Genomic DNA, 15,623 nt, shown 5'->3' on the forward strand with positions numbered 1-15,623 from the left:
GAAGGATGGAGGAAATAAATTATTATTTCAGGGTCTCTGATTAGTGCTTTTTGTCCAGTCCAGTCAGGTAATTTAAGATTTATAAGAATATATGTATAAATGAATCACTTTGCTGTACACCTGAAACTAACACAATATTGTACATCAACTATACTTCAATAAAAATTTTTTTTTAATTAAAAAAAAACCAAAAGATTTATAAGAGAAATTGTTTTAGAAATCAAGGTGATAGAAATAACATTCAGCCTGGGATCATACCATTCAAGAAAAAGAGCAAGAAAACCACTTGTAAAAACCAAGATAGTATAATCAAAGTATATTCATAAGATCCTACTCTTAGTAACAGAAACACTCAGTATAAACATTACAAAAATAATTCTTACCATTTATTCAACACTATCATTTGCCAGGCACTGTGCTAGGTGCTTTACGATCATGATTTCTAATTCTAAAATCTATTCTTAGGAAGACGGCTAAGCTGTTTTTTGAACCAGAAGAAGGAAATGAAGCTTATTAAAGTGTAATGACTCATCTAAGGTTATATAGCTGGTAGATGTGAGAACTGGTGTTTGAGTCCAAGTTTTTTTTCCACGCTACACAGCACCTACCATATAGAAAATCGGCAGAATAAACTGCTCTTACTATTTTATCCAAATTTCATTTGTAAAATCCCAGACACGACCTACTATTCTTTTTTTTTTATAAATTTATTTATTTTATTTATATATTTTTGGCTGTATTGGGTCTCCGTTGCTGCGCGCGGGCTTTTTCTAGTTGTGGCGAGAGGGGGCTACTCTTCGTTGCGGTGCGCGGGCTTCTCATTGCGGTGGCTTCTCTCGTTGTGGAGCACGGGCTCTAGGCACACGAGCTTCAGTAGTTGTGGCACGCGGGCTCAGTAGTTGTGGCTCGTGGGCTCTAGAGCACAGTCTCAGGAGTTGTGGCGCACGGGCTTAGTTGCTCCGCGGCATGTGGGATCTTCCCGGACCAGGGCTTGAACCCATGTCCCCTGCATTGGCAGGCGGATTCTTAACCACTGCGCCACCAGGGAAGCCCACGACCTACTATTCTGATGGCAATATCTATCTTTCATAGTATTAATAAATAATTAAGAGAATTCATTACGTTCTTATCATGTGTTTGGAAAACAGTGTTATCACAGATAACAATAATACGCTATTCTTGTCCTCAGTTCCAACAATTTAGAACCTGTTACTCAAAACAAGGAGCCCTCTGATTCAAATATAAAACACAGTATTCTAGTTAGTCATAATCACAGAGATCCGAAACCCCGTTTTTGAGCCATTTCTGCATAATAAGAATCCAGCCTGCATTTGTCCATAATAGAATATTAAACTAAGAAGTCCCTGAAGAGGTCACAGTGTTGACAAAATTCAACATGATGGTGGAGGTTACACAGACACAGGAAACAAAGCTAGGCCCTTTCACACAGCCACAAGTCCTCGCGATGATTTTGTTCTAAGTCAATGTCTCTTCATGCCACACATATTCCCCAACGTCTGCTTGATGAAATACCACAATCGCCATGGGGTCTACTTTCCTGCAGTCTTGTATAGACTCTGCTGCCATCCCAAAACCTAAAGGGATGTCTGCCATGGAGTACACCACGACTCCCTGGTACCGAGCAGTATTTTCAGCGATTCGACCAAGTCCAGATTTCAGCACATGGTTCCCATACAGGAAGGATTGCTCTGCTCCAGGTTTTATCCACACTTTATACTTGACATAGGGTGCTAGGTAATCCAGAGCTGTGATGTGCAACCGAAACTTGTGGGTCTTGGTGAATTTTCCAAAGCACGTCCCCAGCGACACCAGCTTGTCACCGGAGATATTGGCGGCCAACTTCAAAATCTTCTCACTCACGTAGTACCCCCGGTCGTTGTGCATCCTGAAACAGTAGGTGCCGTCGGGCCTGTTGACCAGCAGCTGAAGATTCTCCCAGATGTATTTTGCTATCTTCTCAAACATTACACGCATCTCCTCTTCAGTCAGAGGCCTCATTTTCCAACTGGGTTGGAACGCCGGATCCTCATGCCTCAGTAGCCATTAAATATTAATATCTAGCTGCATATATTTAGAAGCAATAAAGAGATAAATTTCTAATCTTTTATCACACACACTAGAATTCTGACTCTGATCCTACTTCTGATTACCAGCTACGATTTTGCAGTGTGGATTTTTTCCCAACACCACCTAGCAAATTTCTGACACTAGCTGGGTGTCCAAGAGTTCAATTCAATTCTGACACCATCTACCTGCAGATAGCGTTAGATCCCACAAGACTGCCCTCTCCCCATGTCAGACTCTGGTTGCAAGCCCAGATTGTCCCCTGTCCTTCTGACCAACTGGCTGTAGATTAGAAGTTTCATGGACCTTCTCCTTAGGTTTGATGAATTTCCCAGGATGCTCAGAGAACTCAAACAGTTTACTTACTTGATTACCAGTTTATGACAAAAGGATATAACTCAGTAACAGTCAGATGGAAGAGATGCATAGGGTGAGGTATGGGGAAGGGGCTCTGAGATTCCATGCCCTCTGGAGCACGCTACTCTCTCTACGTGTCTTCCTGTTCACAAACCAGAAAGCTCTCTGAACCCCATCATGACATAGGTATGACTGATTAAACCATTGACCGTTGATGATTAAAGCCAGTCCCTAGTTCCTCTCCCCTCTCTGGAGGTCAGGGGGATGCAACTGAAAGTTCCAAGCTTCTAATCACTTCGTTGATTCTCCTGGCAACCAGCTCCCAGCCTTAGGTGCTTTCCAAGAGTCACTTCATTAACAAAACAAAAGACATGTTTATTGCTCTCACCAAAGAAAATTCCAAGGATTTTAAAAGCTCTGTGGAGGATAAAGACCAAATATATATTTCTTATTATGAGTCACAATACTGCACATAAAACACGTGTGTGTGCACAGATATACACACGTGTTCAAATGGCTCCTCAGAGTCCACCAGACGTCCACAATTCTCATCTCATCTCATCCTCAAAACCACCCTGTGAGATCAGCATTTTGTTGACCTCCCTTAAATCAGCTGGATCAGCTGGGAAGATAACTGATAAGGGAAATAAACTATCCAGTGTCCCACAGCAAACTAGTGGCAGTGCTGGGACAAGAATTAGTCTAATCCCTTAAATGCCACATTTATTGTTTCTTTTGCGTACCTGTAGGCAGATAGGATAGGGGGTCCCCGGAGGAAAAGAACCAGACCTAGCTTTCTTAACATGAGAGAAGCCATTTTAGACCGAAGCCATTTTGTAATCTAAGCCTGTCCACAATGCTTGTCTTTGCAGAAGAATAGGTCTCGGTAGATAATGGTTTTAAGGAAACAAAGGAATTAAAGAAAAAACAGCTCTTACCAGGCCAGAAGATAACCATATCGGAGACAGTATATCAGTTGTAAAGACTACCAGTTCTGTTTCAAAAGTAAAGATCAGCCTTAAGCACATTCTTGAGCTGTTTTGCAGGATCCAAACCCCCAACGAGCACTCAACCACCAGGCTGACTAGAACCTAAGTAAGGATGATGCTGACCTTTCCTAACCCTCCTGACTTCAGTCAACTAGAGCCTGGACTCTGCCAACCTTGGCCCCTAGTCTGTGCTGAATTCTTCTTTGCTCAGGGCCCTTCAGGAATATGAATGTGCCCTTAGCTTAAAACTTCCCCAATTTTGCTGTTTGGGAGACATTGCATTGGGAAATATCCCCGGTGTTCTTCTTACTTGTTGGAAGTAAAAGAATCCTTCCTTCTGCTCTTTGGCTTGATTGCATCTTTTGGCTCAACACCCACCAAGAGGCAAACCCAGTTTGGGGGTAACATTAGGGGTCAGGAGATTCAGCTCAGGCATCATAGCAGAGGCTATTGGTGTCCCACCAGTTCTAATTTAAGCTGATGGATGGTATTCTACTGCAAGAACCACAATTGTCCACCTAAAGGCTTCTCCCAGCTGGTATGTGCCAAGGTAGGCCAGAAATGCCAGCTTGATGTGGTAGTAAATGTCAGGGGAGGGGAAGGGTTCTATAGCCCAGTGATTAAATCTCTGTCTTGTAGTGGGCTTGTGTTCCTGGGCTGTGACCTTCACAAGTGTTTCTTAGCTGTTTCCTTTCCCCATAGTTGAGACAGGCAAGCTAGAGGGGGTTAGAGATGGGGTTTCCCCAGCCCCCAGGAAGGTTAGGCTCTAGTAAGTTGTTTCCATGGAAGGCAGGCTTTGGTTAAGAGGACAGAATGCTCCAGACTTACTTCAAAGTAGGTGTATTTTTCCTCCTCCTAGAAGAAGCACAAGAAGTTTTATTTGCTCATTATTCGCCCAGAAAACCTGGTTGGGCTTCTGGAGTAAAAGTCACAAAAGTGTGAGGGCCCCCCTCACACTTTGATTTGTCCTGTGAGTCCAGTTCTCTGATGTCCCTAAAAAAGTTGCTGCTTTTCAGTTGTTCAGCTTTTTTCTTATTGAGAAAATGGTAGAGATGACTTGCAAGCTCTTTCTATATCAGACTAGAAACACAATGGAAGCTTCTTATTTAATATTTTTATTCTAATAAGATCAAAGAAGTAATTTTTTTAATCTCCTGGTGACTCATTCCAGTTTTAACTTTTCTTTCAGAGCTTCCTTTATAAATTCTTATGGAATGACTGCATCTCCTTGTAAAAAATTAATCAACAGAAACCTCAATTAAATAGAGCTGGAAGACCAGAAGGGGGAGTTCTCGTGCCCCGTGACAATAGCAGAGCCAAACAGGAAGAAGACCACTTCTCTTCTTCCTGGCAAGGACTCAGTCAAGGAAAAGCCATGGACTTTTTGTTTACTCTAGCCCTCTCAGCTTCCTTTTTCTCTCTATGTAAGCATTCTCCTTCCCTTGCCGTGCGGGGGCTCACCATGGTGGCAGATCCTGAATTGTAGTTCTCTGCAGATCCCGGATAAACCCATCTTTGCTGGAGAAATATCTGGTAGTCTGTTTTGGGTCAACATCCTTGTGAAGTATGTGTATCCCACCCACCTGGGCAGGGAAAGCCCAAAGGAGGTCAGCAAGCAGAGAGAGCTGGTATTTGCTATAGACTTAGGAAGACCAGGCAGACACAGCCTCCTGGCTACTTTGGCGGCCACAGAATAAATTTACTGTAGTCCTGAAGTAAAAAAAAAAATAAATAAATCATACATACCTATCTGCAAATTGAACTATAAAAACACCATCCAAAGTGAAATCTAAAAACAAAACAAATAATCATAAACACTAATTCTGTAAATATTAAATATGTTATACTTAATTCACAAGTAAAATAAAATTTGCCTACTTATTCCATACCAAAATCTATAAGCTCTTTTTCTATTTTCTATTATTTTCCTCTCTTCTCTCTCCCTCTATCTCCCTCTTATTCTCCCTCTCATTCTTTATACTCCCCTCTCTATGACTCGTATGGTATGCAGCCTCTAAGATGGTCCCCAATGATCCCTGCCTCATTCATGCCCTTGTGTAGTCCCCTCCCAACAAGTGTACTGACTTGCTTTTAATGAATACAATACAACAAAAACGATGGGCTGTCACTTCCCAGATGACAATACTAAAGACGGTGACTTCTGTCTTGGGTGGTGGGGTCTCTTGCTCTCTGGCTTTGAGGGAACCTACATGCCATAATGTGAGTGTTCTTTTAGTGTGGCCTGAGGCCTTTGTGGCAAAGAACTTATTGGGCCATAACCAGTGAGGACCCAACGCCTGGCATCAGCTGTGTGAGCCTGGAGCTGAGAAGTGAATCTTTCCCCAGTCAAGTTTTGAGGTAACTGCAGCCTTTGCAGACTTGTGAAAGAGACCCTGGGCCAGAGGAACCCAGCCAAGCTGCCCCAGGATTCCTGACCCACAGAAAATGTGAGATCATACACGTTTGCTGTTAGAAGCCACTGCTTTTGGGGGGTGATCTGTTACATAGGAATGGACAATGAATAGCCCTTTTCTATTCCCCTTTGTTCTGACTCTTTGCCATTTTGTGCAAACCAAAGTGAACAAAGTATGAAGCTCAAATATTCGCATGATGATATTAATAATAATTTCAAAATTGAAAAGTTATTTATTTTTCAAATTATTTACATAGACTACTAGGTGCTGAAGTTCTCAAAGGTATGAATTCCAAAAATCCATGTGTTGAAGTCCTAACCCCCTGTACTCCAGAAAGTGACCTTATTTGGAAATAATATCATTTCAGATGTAATTCGTTAAGATGACGTCTTACTGGAGTAGGGTGGGCACTAAATCCATTAACACGTGTCCTTGTAAATAGAGGAAATTGGGACTCAGGTATGCACACAGGGAGAATACCGGGTGAAGACACACAGGGAGAAGACAGCAAAACACCGGGAAAGAGGCGTGAACAGATCTTTCCCTCACAGCCCTCAGGAGGAACCAATTCTGCTGACCCCCTTCCTCTGAAACTTCTAGCCTCCAGAAATGACAGAGAATACATTTCTGTTGTTTAAGCCGCCCAGTGTGTGGCACTTTGTTATGACAACCCCAGCAAAGGAAAACACACATGCATTTTCTTATTTGATCCTCAAAAACTCTTGCAAAAAGAAGGTCATTTGTTACATAAAATCTGATTACATCTACATCTATGATGTAAAACCACAAGGCTTTCTTAAACTTAGCTTTTGTAATTTATTTTTAAAGTACTAAGTTCTGGGAACCACGTGATTGCTTGTGTTTTCTCCCTGTAAATATCAGAGCTTGCCCTGCTTTTCAGCAATCGTTGGACTTCAGCATGACTATGTCTCAGTTGCTGGGTCATGTGGCAATTTTGTTTTTCTGTGTCTTAAAAGCCAGCTCTCTGCATACGTTTACTGCAGCTGTTTATGAGCATGCAGTGATATTGCCTAATGCCACCCTGATACCGGTGTCCCATGAAGAGGCCTTGCTATTAATAAACCAAAATCTGGATCTTTTGGAGGGAGCAATCACATCAGCATCAAAGCAGGTACCGTTTCTCAAGTGTGCTGGCTTCTACGTAGAGAAAAGGGTGGGGTCTTAGGAGACAGAATCACTGTCAGGGTCAATTACACTTTTGAATGACATATGTGTCAAAGTAGCCAAGACCTTCTTTTACAGAGTCCTCCCTGCTCCTAGTTATTAGAGCAAAGGCACTATTACATGCTTCCCTTGTAGTGAGAGCAACATTTTGAAAAGAACGGCTGGTTATTAAGTGGCAACAAACTTTTGAGGAACTTGCTGTAAATTCAACAATTTTGTTGCTCTTTTCTGCTACAGATGGAGGGTGAAGGACGGATGGGTGAGGGATCGGTTGCTATTCTTAGAGTGTTTGTGGCCTTGGTGTACTTCTGTGTTCTTAAGAGTTTGCAGGTTTTTAGGTTACTTCATAACACCAAGACGATTAAACGTAAATTGCATTGTGTATTATATACAGTGTGTATTATATACTTCATACTTCATTCTAATTACAAGACAAAAGTACATATGTTAATGCATAGTAAGTCCTTGAGTTGAATGAAGGGTTAAGTTTAAGTGTGTGGTTTGGACGAATATAGTTGAAATAGATCAGGTAAACAAGGGATATATAAAGTCTGATGAAAGTCATGGATATATACATATGGCATATATCTATCAACATACATTCTTCTACATGCAAAGATTTAAAAAGGTTATTAAGGGGACTTCCCTGGTAGTGCAGTGGTTAAGACTCCGAGCTCCCAATGCAGGGGGCCTGGGTTCGATCCCTGGTCAGGGAACTAGATCCCACATGCATGCCGCAACTAAGGAGCCAGCAAGCTGCAACTAAGGAGCCTGCCTGCCGCAACTAAGACCCAGAGCAACCTAATTAATTAATTAATTAGCAGGTTATTAAGAATTCTGAGGTTCTTTTTCACCTTAGTCCAACTATTTCCTTAAAGGCCACACAGCAGCTTCCAGGATGGCCTTCCTACTGAAGGCGCCCAGGTGAGCTCACGTTGTACCTCTAGGCCTGGCACCCTTCAGGTAACTGTGTCAGAGCTCCTTTCTGAGAAGCAGGAATCACATTTGCAGGGTATGAGGCAGGAAAGGTTGGGCGGAGGAGAGAGTGATAAATCAATCCTGACACATTCAGGCAAAATAATTGGCCAAAGGTCAGGGAGAGGGTTTATCCAGGGAAGAGTTAGGTTTATAGTTAACAACCACAGTGAGTGGCAAGCCTGAGAATAGCCTGGAAAAATATTAACAGCTATGAAAGGATGAAAAAGTTACATAGAAATGATTACTGTGGGATTAGGAAATGAAAGTGGTTGGGCAAAGAAAATAAATTATAAAAATATAGAAAGCAAAAGAATAAGGTGGGAAAAAAAAAACCCGAATGTTTGTTCTTCAGCCGCTCAGGTCCTCTTGCAGGCCCCGTTTTTGACTGTTTGCTTATTTGAGAAATATTTTGATTCAGCTCCATTTTTAACAGGGTGCACATATTATTGTGACTCCAGAAGATGGTATTTATGGCTTTAACTTCAGCAGGGAATCTATCTACCCATACTTGGAGGATATCCCAGACCCTCAAGTGAACTGGATCCCTTGTAATAATCCCAACAGGTAAAGAAACATATTGTGGAAAATTTAACCATGAACGTGAACTTACTTTACCTGGGAAAACTTTGTAAAAGATCACTGTATAAGATTTACTATTGACTCTAAGTTTCAAGATAGTTTTATAATTTTTCATCTCCTACAGATATGTGTATTAGGAAAGTGAATATGAATTATGATATCACAAAAGTCAGTGCTGTAACGTAACATAGAAATGATCAAATTCAATGTGAATTTCCACTGGGGGAATGATCTGGAGAGAATAGCATAACTTAGGGCCACACGGTGGTTGGCTAGAGGAAGAACCATATCCAAACTCACCTCTTCTGACTCCTTGCCAGTGAACAGAAAATTGTTTCCCTATGTAGGTCTGTACTTTTAAAACTATGTGAGAAAATAGTGAAACAGAGTCACATGTCAGTTTAAGATTAAAATTTTTCCTTTCACATGAATAAGATAGCTGGATGAGGTTAATATATACAAAATTCTTAAAGCTTAAGGTGATAACCTAAGAGGTGATATAGCAGAACTGTGTAAGTGGTTTACATCAAGTCTAGAATAAGAAATATGAAGTCTGATAAAAGTAGCACTATTATTTTTAATATAAGCAAAACAATACAAACTGTGGACAAACGTTTTAGAGAATCACGTCAGTTAGCTCACTTCTTTCCAAGTGTATTATTGCTAAAATTGTAGGAGTTCCTCTTTTGGAACTGCTCTCAAAACCACACAAACAACTGTATCTGCTTATAGAGACACTTTGATTTTGACAAAGTTCAATATTATTTATCTTAATCATCTACCTTATATTTCATTACATCATAATTTTTTCTTATTTAACCATGTCTTATACCAGAGCTTCAGATTCTAAAGGGCAAGCACTGTTATGACTTCCATTTTGAATTGACTTCATTTGTTTCTGAATGACCTTTCCCTAGAGCCAAATTTCCTAGGGCCTTCTGAAAATCCCCACCAGGGTGTTCCTTTTGTTCCATTTCAAGAAGTCTGGTAGGAGAGGGAGGAACAACATGGCAGAGTAGAAGGACATGCTCTCACTCCCTCTTGTGAGAACACCAGAATCACAACTAGCTGCTGGACAATTATCAACAGGAAGACACTGGAACTCACCAAAAAAGATACCCCACATCCAAAGACAGGAGAAGCCACAATGAGACGGTAGGAGGGGCACAATCACAGAAAAATCAAATCCCATAACTGCTGGGTGGGTGACTCACAGACTGGAGAACACTTATATCACAGAAGTCCACCCCCTGGAGTGAAGGTTCTGAGCCCCACGTCAGGCTTCCCAACCTGGAGGTCCAGCAACGGGAGGAGGAATTCCTAGAGAATCAGTCTTTGAAGGCTAGTGGGATTTGATTGCAGGACTTTGACAGGACTGTGGGAAACAGAGACTCCATTCTTGGAGGGCACACACAAAGTAGTGTGTGCATCAGGACCCAGGGGAAGGAGCAGTGACCCCAGGGGAAACTGAACAGACCTACCTGCTAGTGTTGGAGGGTCTCCTGCAGAGGCAGGGGGTGGCTGTGGCTCACCGTGAGGACAAGGACACTGGCAGCAGAAGTTCTGGGAAGTATTCCTTGGTGTGAGCCCTCCCAGAGTACATCATTAGCCACACGAAAGAGCCCAGGTAGGCTCCAGTGTTGGGTTGCCTCAGGCCAAACAACCAACAGGGAGGGAACCCAGCCCAACCCATCCACAGTCAAGAGGATTAAAGTTTTACTGAGCTCTGCCCCCCAAAGCAACAGTCAGCTCTACCCACCACCAGTCCCTCCCATCAGGAAACTTGCATGAGCCTCTTAGGTAGCCTCATCCACCAGAGGGCAGACAGCAGAAGCAAGAACTACAATCCTGCAGCCTGTGGAACAAAAACCACATTCACAGAAAGATAGACAAAATGAAAAGGCAGAGGGCTATGTACCGGATGAAGGAACAAGATAAAACCCCAGAAAAAAACTAAATGAAGTGGAGATACGCAACCTTCCAGAAAAAGAATTCAGAATAATGATAGTGAAGATGATCCAGGACCGAGGAAAAAGAATGGAGGCAAAGATCGAGAAGATGCAAGAAATGTTTAACAAAGACCTAGAAGAATTAAAGAACAAACAAACAGAGATGAACAATACATTAACTGAAATGAAAACTACACTAGAAGGAATCAATAGCAGAATAACTGAGGCAGAAGAACGGATAAGTGACCTGGAAGACAGGATGGTGGAATTCACTGCTGCGGAACAGAATAAAGAAAAAAGAATGGAAAGAAATGAAGACAGCCTAAGAGACCTCTGGGACAACATTAAATGCAACAACATTCGCATTATAGGGGTCCCAGAAGGAGAAGAGAGAGAGAAAGGACCCGAGAAAATATTTGAAGAGATTATAGTCGAAAACTTCCCTAACATGGGAAAGGAAATAGCCACCCAAGTCCAGGAAGCACAGTGAGTCCCATACAGTATAAACCCAAGGAGAAACACGCCGAGACACATAGTAATCAAATTGGCAAAAATTAAAGACAAAGAAAAATTATTGAAAGCAGCAAGGGAAAAACAACAAATAACATACAAGGGAACTCCCATAAGGTTAACTGCTGATTTCTCAGGAGAAACTCTACAAGCCAGAAGGGAGCAGCATGATATACTTAAAGTGATGAAAGGGAAGAACCTACAACCAAGATTACTCTACCTGTCAAGGATCTCATTCAGATTCGATGGAGAAATCAAAAGCTTTACAGACAAGCAAACGCTAAGAGAATTCAGCACCACCAAACCACCTCTACAACAAATGCCAAAGGAACTTCTCTAAGTGGGGAAAAGGACCTACAAAAACAAACCCAAAACAATTAAGAAAATGGTCATAGGAACATACATATCGATAATTACCTTAAACGTGAATGGATTAAATGCTCCAGTCAAAAGACACAGGCTTGCTGAATGGATACAAAAACAAGACCCATATATATGCTGTCTACAACAGACCCACTTCAGACCTAGGGACACATACAGACTAAAAGTGAAGGGATGGAAAAAGATATTCCATGCAAATGGAAATCAAAAGAAAGCTGGAGTAACAATACCCATATCAGATAAAATAGACTTTAAAATAAAGAAGGTTACAAGAGACAAGGAAGGACACTACATAATGATCAAGGGATCAATCCAAGAAGAAGATATAACAATTATAAATATATATACACCCAACATAGGAGCACCTCAATACATAAGGCAACTGCTAACAGCTATAAAAGAGGAAATTGACAGTAACACAATAATAGTGGGGGACTTTAACACCTCACTTACACCAATGGACAGATCATCCAAAATGAAAATAAATAAGGAAACAGAAGCTTTAAATGACACAATAGACCACATAGATTTAATTGATATTTATAGGACATTCCATTCAAAAACAGCAGATTACACTTTCTTCTCAAGTGTGCACAGAACATTCTCCAGGATAGATCACATCTTGGGCCTCAAATGAAGCCTCAGTAAATTTAAGAAAATTGAAATCATATCAAGCATCTTTTCTGACCACAACACTATGAGATTAGAAATCAATTCCAGCAAAAAAAATGTAAAAAACACAAACACATGGAGGCTAAACAATACGTTACTAAATAACCAAGAGATCACTGAAGAAATCAAAGAGGAAATCAAAAAGTACCTAGAGACAAATGACAATGAAAACACAATGATCCAAAACCTATGGCATGCAGCAAAAGCAGTTCTAAGAGGGAAGTTTATAGCTATACAAGCCTACTTCAAGAAACAAGAAAAATCTCAAATAAAAAATCTAACCTTATGCCTAAAGAAAATAGAGAAAGAAGAACAAACAAAACCCAAAGTTAGCAGAAGGAAAGAAATCATAAAGATCAGAGTAGACATAAATGAAATAGAAACAAAGAAAACAATAGCAAAGATCAATAAAACTAAAAGCTGGTTCTTTGAAAGATAAACAAAATTGATAAACAATTAGCCAGACTCATGAAGAAAAAGAGAGAGAGGACTCACATCAATAAAATTAGAAATGAAAAAGGAGAAGTTACAACAGACACCACAGAAATACAAAACATCCTAAGAGACTACTACAAGCAACTCTATGCCAATAAAATGGACAACCTGGAAGAAATGGACACATTCTTAGAAAGGTGTAACCTTCCAAGACTGACCAGGAAGAAATAGAAAATATGAACAGACCAGTCACAAGTAATGAAATTGAAACTGTGATTAAAAATCTTCCAACAAACAAAAGTCCAGGACCAGATGGCTTCACAGGTGAATTCTATCAAACATTTAGAGAAGAGCTGACACCCATCTTTCTCAAACTCTTCCAAAAAACTGCAGAGGAAGGAACACTCCCAAACTCATTCTATGAGGTCACCATCACCCTGATACCAAAACCAGACAAAGATACTACAAAAAAAGAAAATTACAGACCAATATCACTGATGAATATAGATGCAAAAATCCTCAACAAAATACTAGCAAATAGAATCCAACAACACATTAAAAGGGTCATACACCATGATCAAGTGGAGTTTATCCCAGGGATGCAAGGATTCTTCAATATATGCAAATCAATCAATGTGATACACCATATTAACAAATTGAAAAATAAAAACCATATGATCATCTCCATCAATGCAGAAAAAGCTTTTGACAAAATTCAACACCCATTTATGATAAAAACTCTCCAGAAAGTGGGCATAGAAGGAACCTACCTCAACATAATAATGGCCATATACGACAAACCCACAGCAAACATCATTCTCAATGGTGAAAAACTGAAAGCATTTCTCTAGGATCAGGAACAAGACAAGGATGTCCACTCTCACCACTATTATTCAACATAGTTTTGGAAGTCCTAGCCATAGCAATCAGAGAAGAGAAAGAAATAAAAGGAATACAAATTGGAAAAGAAGTAAAACTGTCACAGTTTGCAGATGACATGATACTATACATAGAGAATCCTAAAAATGCCACCAGAAAACTACTAGAGCTGATCAATGAATTTGGTAAAGCTGCAGGACACAAAATTAATGCACAGAAATCTGTTGCATTCCTATACACTAATGATGAAAACTCTGAAAGAGAAATTAAGTAAACACTCCCATTTACCACTGCAACAAAAAGAATAAAACACCTAGGAATAAACCTACCTAGGGAGACAAAAGACCTGTATGCAGAAAACTATAAGACACTGATGAAAGAAACTAAAGATGATACCAACAGATGGAGAGATATACCATGTTCTTGGATTGGAAGAATCAATATTGTGAAAATGACTATACTACCAAAAACAATCTACAGATTCAATGCAATCCCTATCAAATTACCAATGGCATTTTTTACAGAACTAGAACAAAAAATCTTAAAATTTGTATGGAGACACAAAAGACCCCGAATAGCCAAAGCAGTCTTGAGGGAAAGCAACGGAGCTGGAGGAATCAGACTCCCTGACTTCAGACTATACTACAAAGCTACAGTAATCAAGAGAATATGGTACTGGCACAAAAATAGAAACATAGGGCTTCCCTGGTGGCACAGTGGTTGAGAATCTGCCTGCCAATGCAGGGGACACGGGTTCAAACCCTGGTCTGGGAAGATCCCACCTGCCGCGGAGCGGCTGGGCCAGTGAGCCACAATTACTGAGCCTGCGCGTCTGGAGCTTGTGCTCCGCAAAAAGAGAGGCCAAGACAGTGAGAAGCCCGCGCACCGCAATGAAGAGTGGCCCCCGCTCGCCGCAACTAGAGAAAGCCCTCGCACAGAAACGAAGACCCAACACAGCCTAAATAAATAAATAAATAAATAGCGTTCCCTTTAAAAAAAAAAAAAAAAAACAGAAACATAGATCAATGGAACAAGATAGAAAGCCCAGAGATAAACGCACACACCTATGGTCAACTAATCTATGACAAAGGAGGCAAGGATATACAATGGAGAAAAGACAGTCTCTTCAATAAGTGGTGCTGGGAAAACTGGACAGCTACATGTAAAAGAATGAAATTAGAACACTCCCTAACACCATACACAAAAATAAACTCAAAATGGATTAAAGACCTAAATGTAAAGCCAGACACTATCAGACTCTTAGAGGAAAACATAGGCAGAACATTGTATGACATAAATCACAGCAAGACCCTTTTTGACCCACCATCTAGAGAAATGGAAATAAAAACAAAAATAAACAAGTGGGACCTATTGAAACCTAAAAGCTTTTGCACAGCAAAGGAAACCATAAACAAGACAAAAAGACAACCCTCAGAATGGGAGAAAATATTTGCAAATGAAGCAACGGACAAAGGGTTAATCTCCAAAATATATAAACAGCTCATGCAGCTCAATATTAAAGAAACAAACAACCCAATCAAAAAATGGGCAGAAGACCTAAATAGACGTTTCTCCAAAGAATACATACAGATGGCCAAGAAGCTCATGAAAAGCTGCTCAACATCACTAATTATTAGAGAAATGCAAATCAAAACTACAATGAGGTATCACCTCACACCAGTTAGAATGGGCATCATCAGAAAATCTACAAACAACAAATGCTGGAGAGGGTGTGGAGAAAAGGGAACCCTCTTGCACTGTTGGTGGGAATGTAAATTGATACAGCCACCCTGGAGAACAGTATGGAGATCCCTTAAAAAACTAAAAATAGAATTACCATATGACCCAGCAATCCCACTACTGGGTATATACCCAGAGAAAACCATAATTCAAAAAGACACATGCACCCCAATGTTCATTGCAGCACTATTTACAATAGCCAGGTCATGGAAGCAACCTAAATGCCCATCGACGGGCGAATGGATAAAGAAGTTGTGGTACATATATACAATGGAATATTACTCAGCCATAGAAAGGAAAGAAATTGGGTCATTTGTTGAGACATGTAAGGCATGTGTAAGTGTAAGTGTAAGACGTGTAAGTGTCCATTCTACCACTTCAGGTGATTTGAAAAGACATGGGGTAAATATGCTTCAAGTGGTCCAGTGTATTGTATTTATATCTGCATTTCAGATATGACTTGAAGCACA

At 40.5% G+C, this 15,623-nt stretch overlaps 2 protein-coding genes across 8 annotated transcripts in view; one reads left to right on the forward strand and one right to left on the reverse strand.

The window, feature by feature from the left end:
• Positions 1 to 7,969, reverse strand: LOC118904962 (60S ribosome subunit biogenesis protein NIP7 homolog). Of its 4 annotated transcripts, XM_036871157.1 has the most exons (5): positions 7,885 to 7,969; positions 5,178 to 5,220; positions 4,893 to 5,014; positions 1,059 to 2,078; positions 1 to 682 (listed from the first exon to the last, which is right to left on the reverse strand). In XM_036871157.1, the coding sequence occupies exon 4, from the start codon at positions 2,017 to 2,019 to the stop codon at positions 1,477 to 1,479; it is 543 nt and encodes a 180-aa protein (XP_036727052.1). In that variant the 5' UTR covers positions 2,020 to 2,078; positions 4,893 to 5,014; positions 5,178 to 5,220; positions 7,885 to 7,969; the 3' UTR covers positions 1 to 682; positions 1,059 to 1,476. The 4 variants fall into 4 exon arrangements, with proteins under 4 accessions (XP_036727052.1, XP_036727053.1, XP_036727050.1 ...); XM_036871158.1 differs by lacking the exon at positions 5,178 to 5,220 and having other exon boundaries at positions 7,885 to 7,951; XM_036871155.1 differs by lacking the exons at positions 4,893 to 5,014; positions 5,178 to 5,220; positions 7,885 to 7,969 and adding an exon at positions 2,452 to 2,685.
• The window catches only part of LOC118904951 (pantetheinase), a 22,794-nt gene continuing 13,921 nt past the window's right edge, over positions 6,751 to 15,623 (forward strand). For 2 of the 4 annotated variants that reach the window (XM_036871136.1, XM_036871137.1), the window contains exons 1-2: positions 6,751 to 6,977; positions 8,442 to 8,572. In XM_036871136.1, coding sequence (XP_036727031.1) covers positions 6,765 to 6,977; positions 8,442 to 8,572 — 344 coding nt within the window. In that variant the 5' untranslated portion in view covers positions 6,751 to 6,764. Of the gene's footprint in view, positions 6,978 to 7,908; positions 7,955 to 8,441; positions 8,573 to 15,623 lie in introns of all 4 variants that reach the window. The other 2 variants (XM_036871138.1, XM_036871139.1) reach the window with 2 other exon arrangements.

This window comes from Balaenoptera musculus, chromosome 12 (genome assembly GCF_009873245.2).
Source record: "Balaenoptera musculus isolate JJ_BM4_2016_0621 chromosome 12, mBalMus1.pri.v3, whole genome shotgun sequence".
Taxonomy (NCBI): domain Eukaryota; kingdom Metazoa; phylum Chordata; class Mammalia; order Artiodactyla; family Balaenopteridae; genus Balaenoptera; species Balaenoptera musculus.

Bases quoted from the DNA above. Each gene is read 5' to 3' on its own strand.
- LOC118904962 (XM_036871157.1), bottom strand. From the start codon at position 2,019: ATGAGGCCTCTGACTGAAGAGGAGATGCGTGTAATGTTTGAGAAGATA.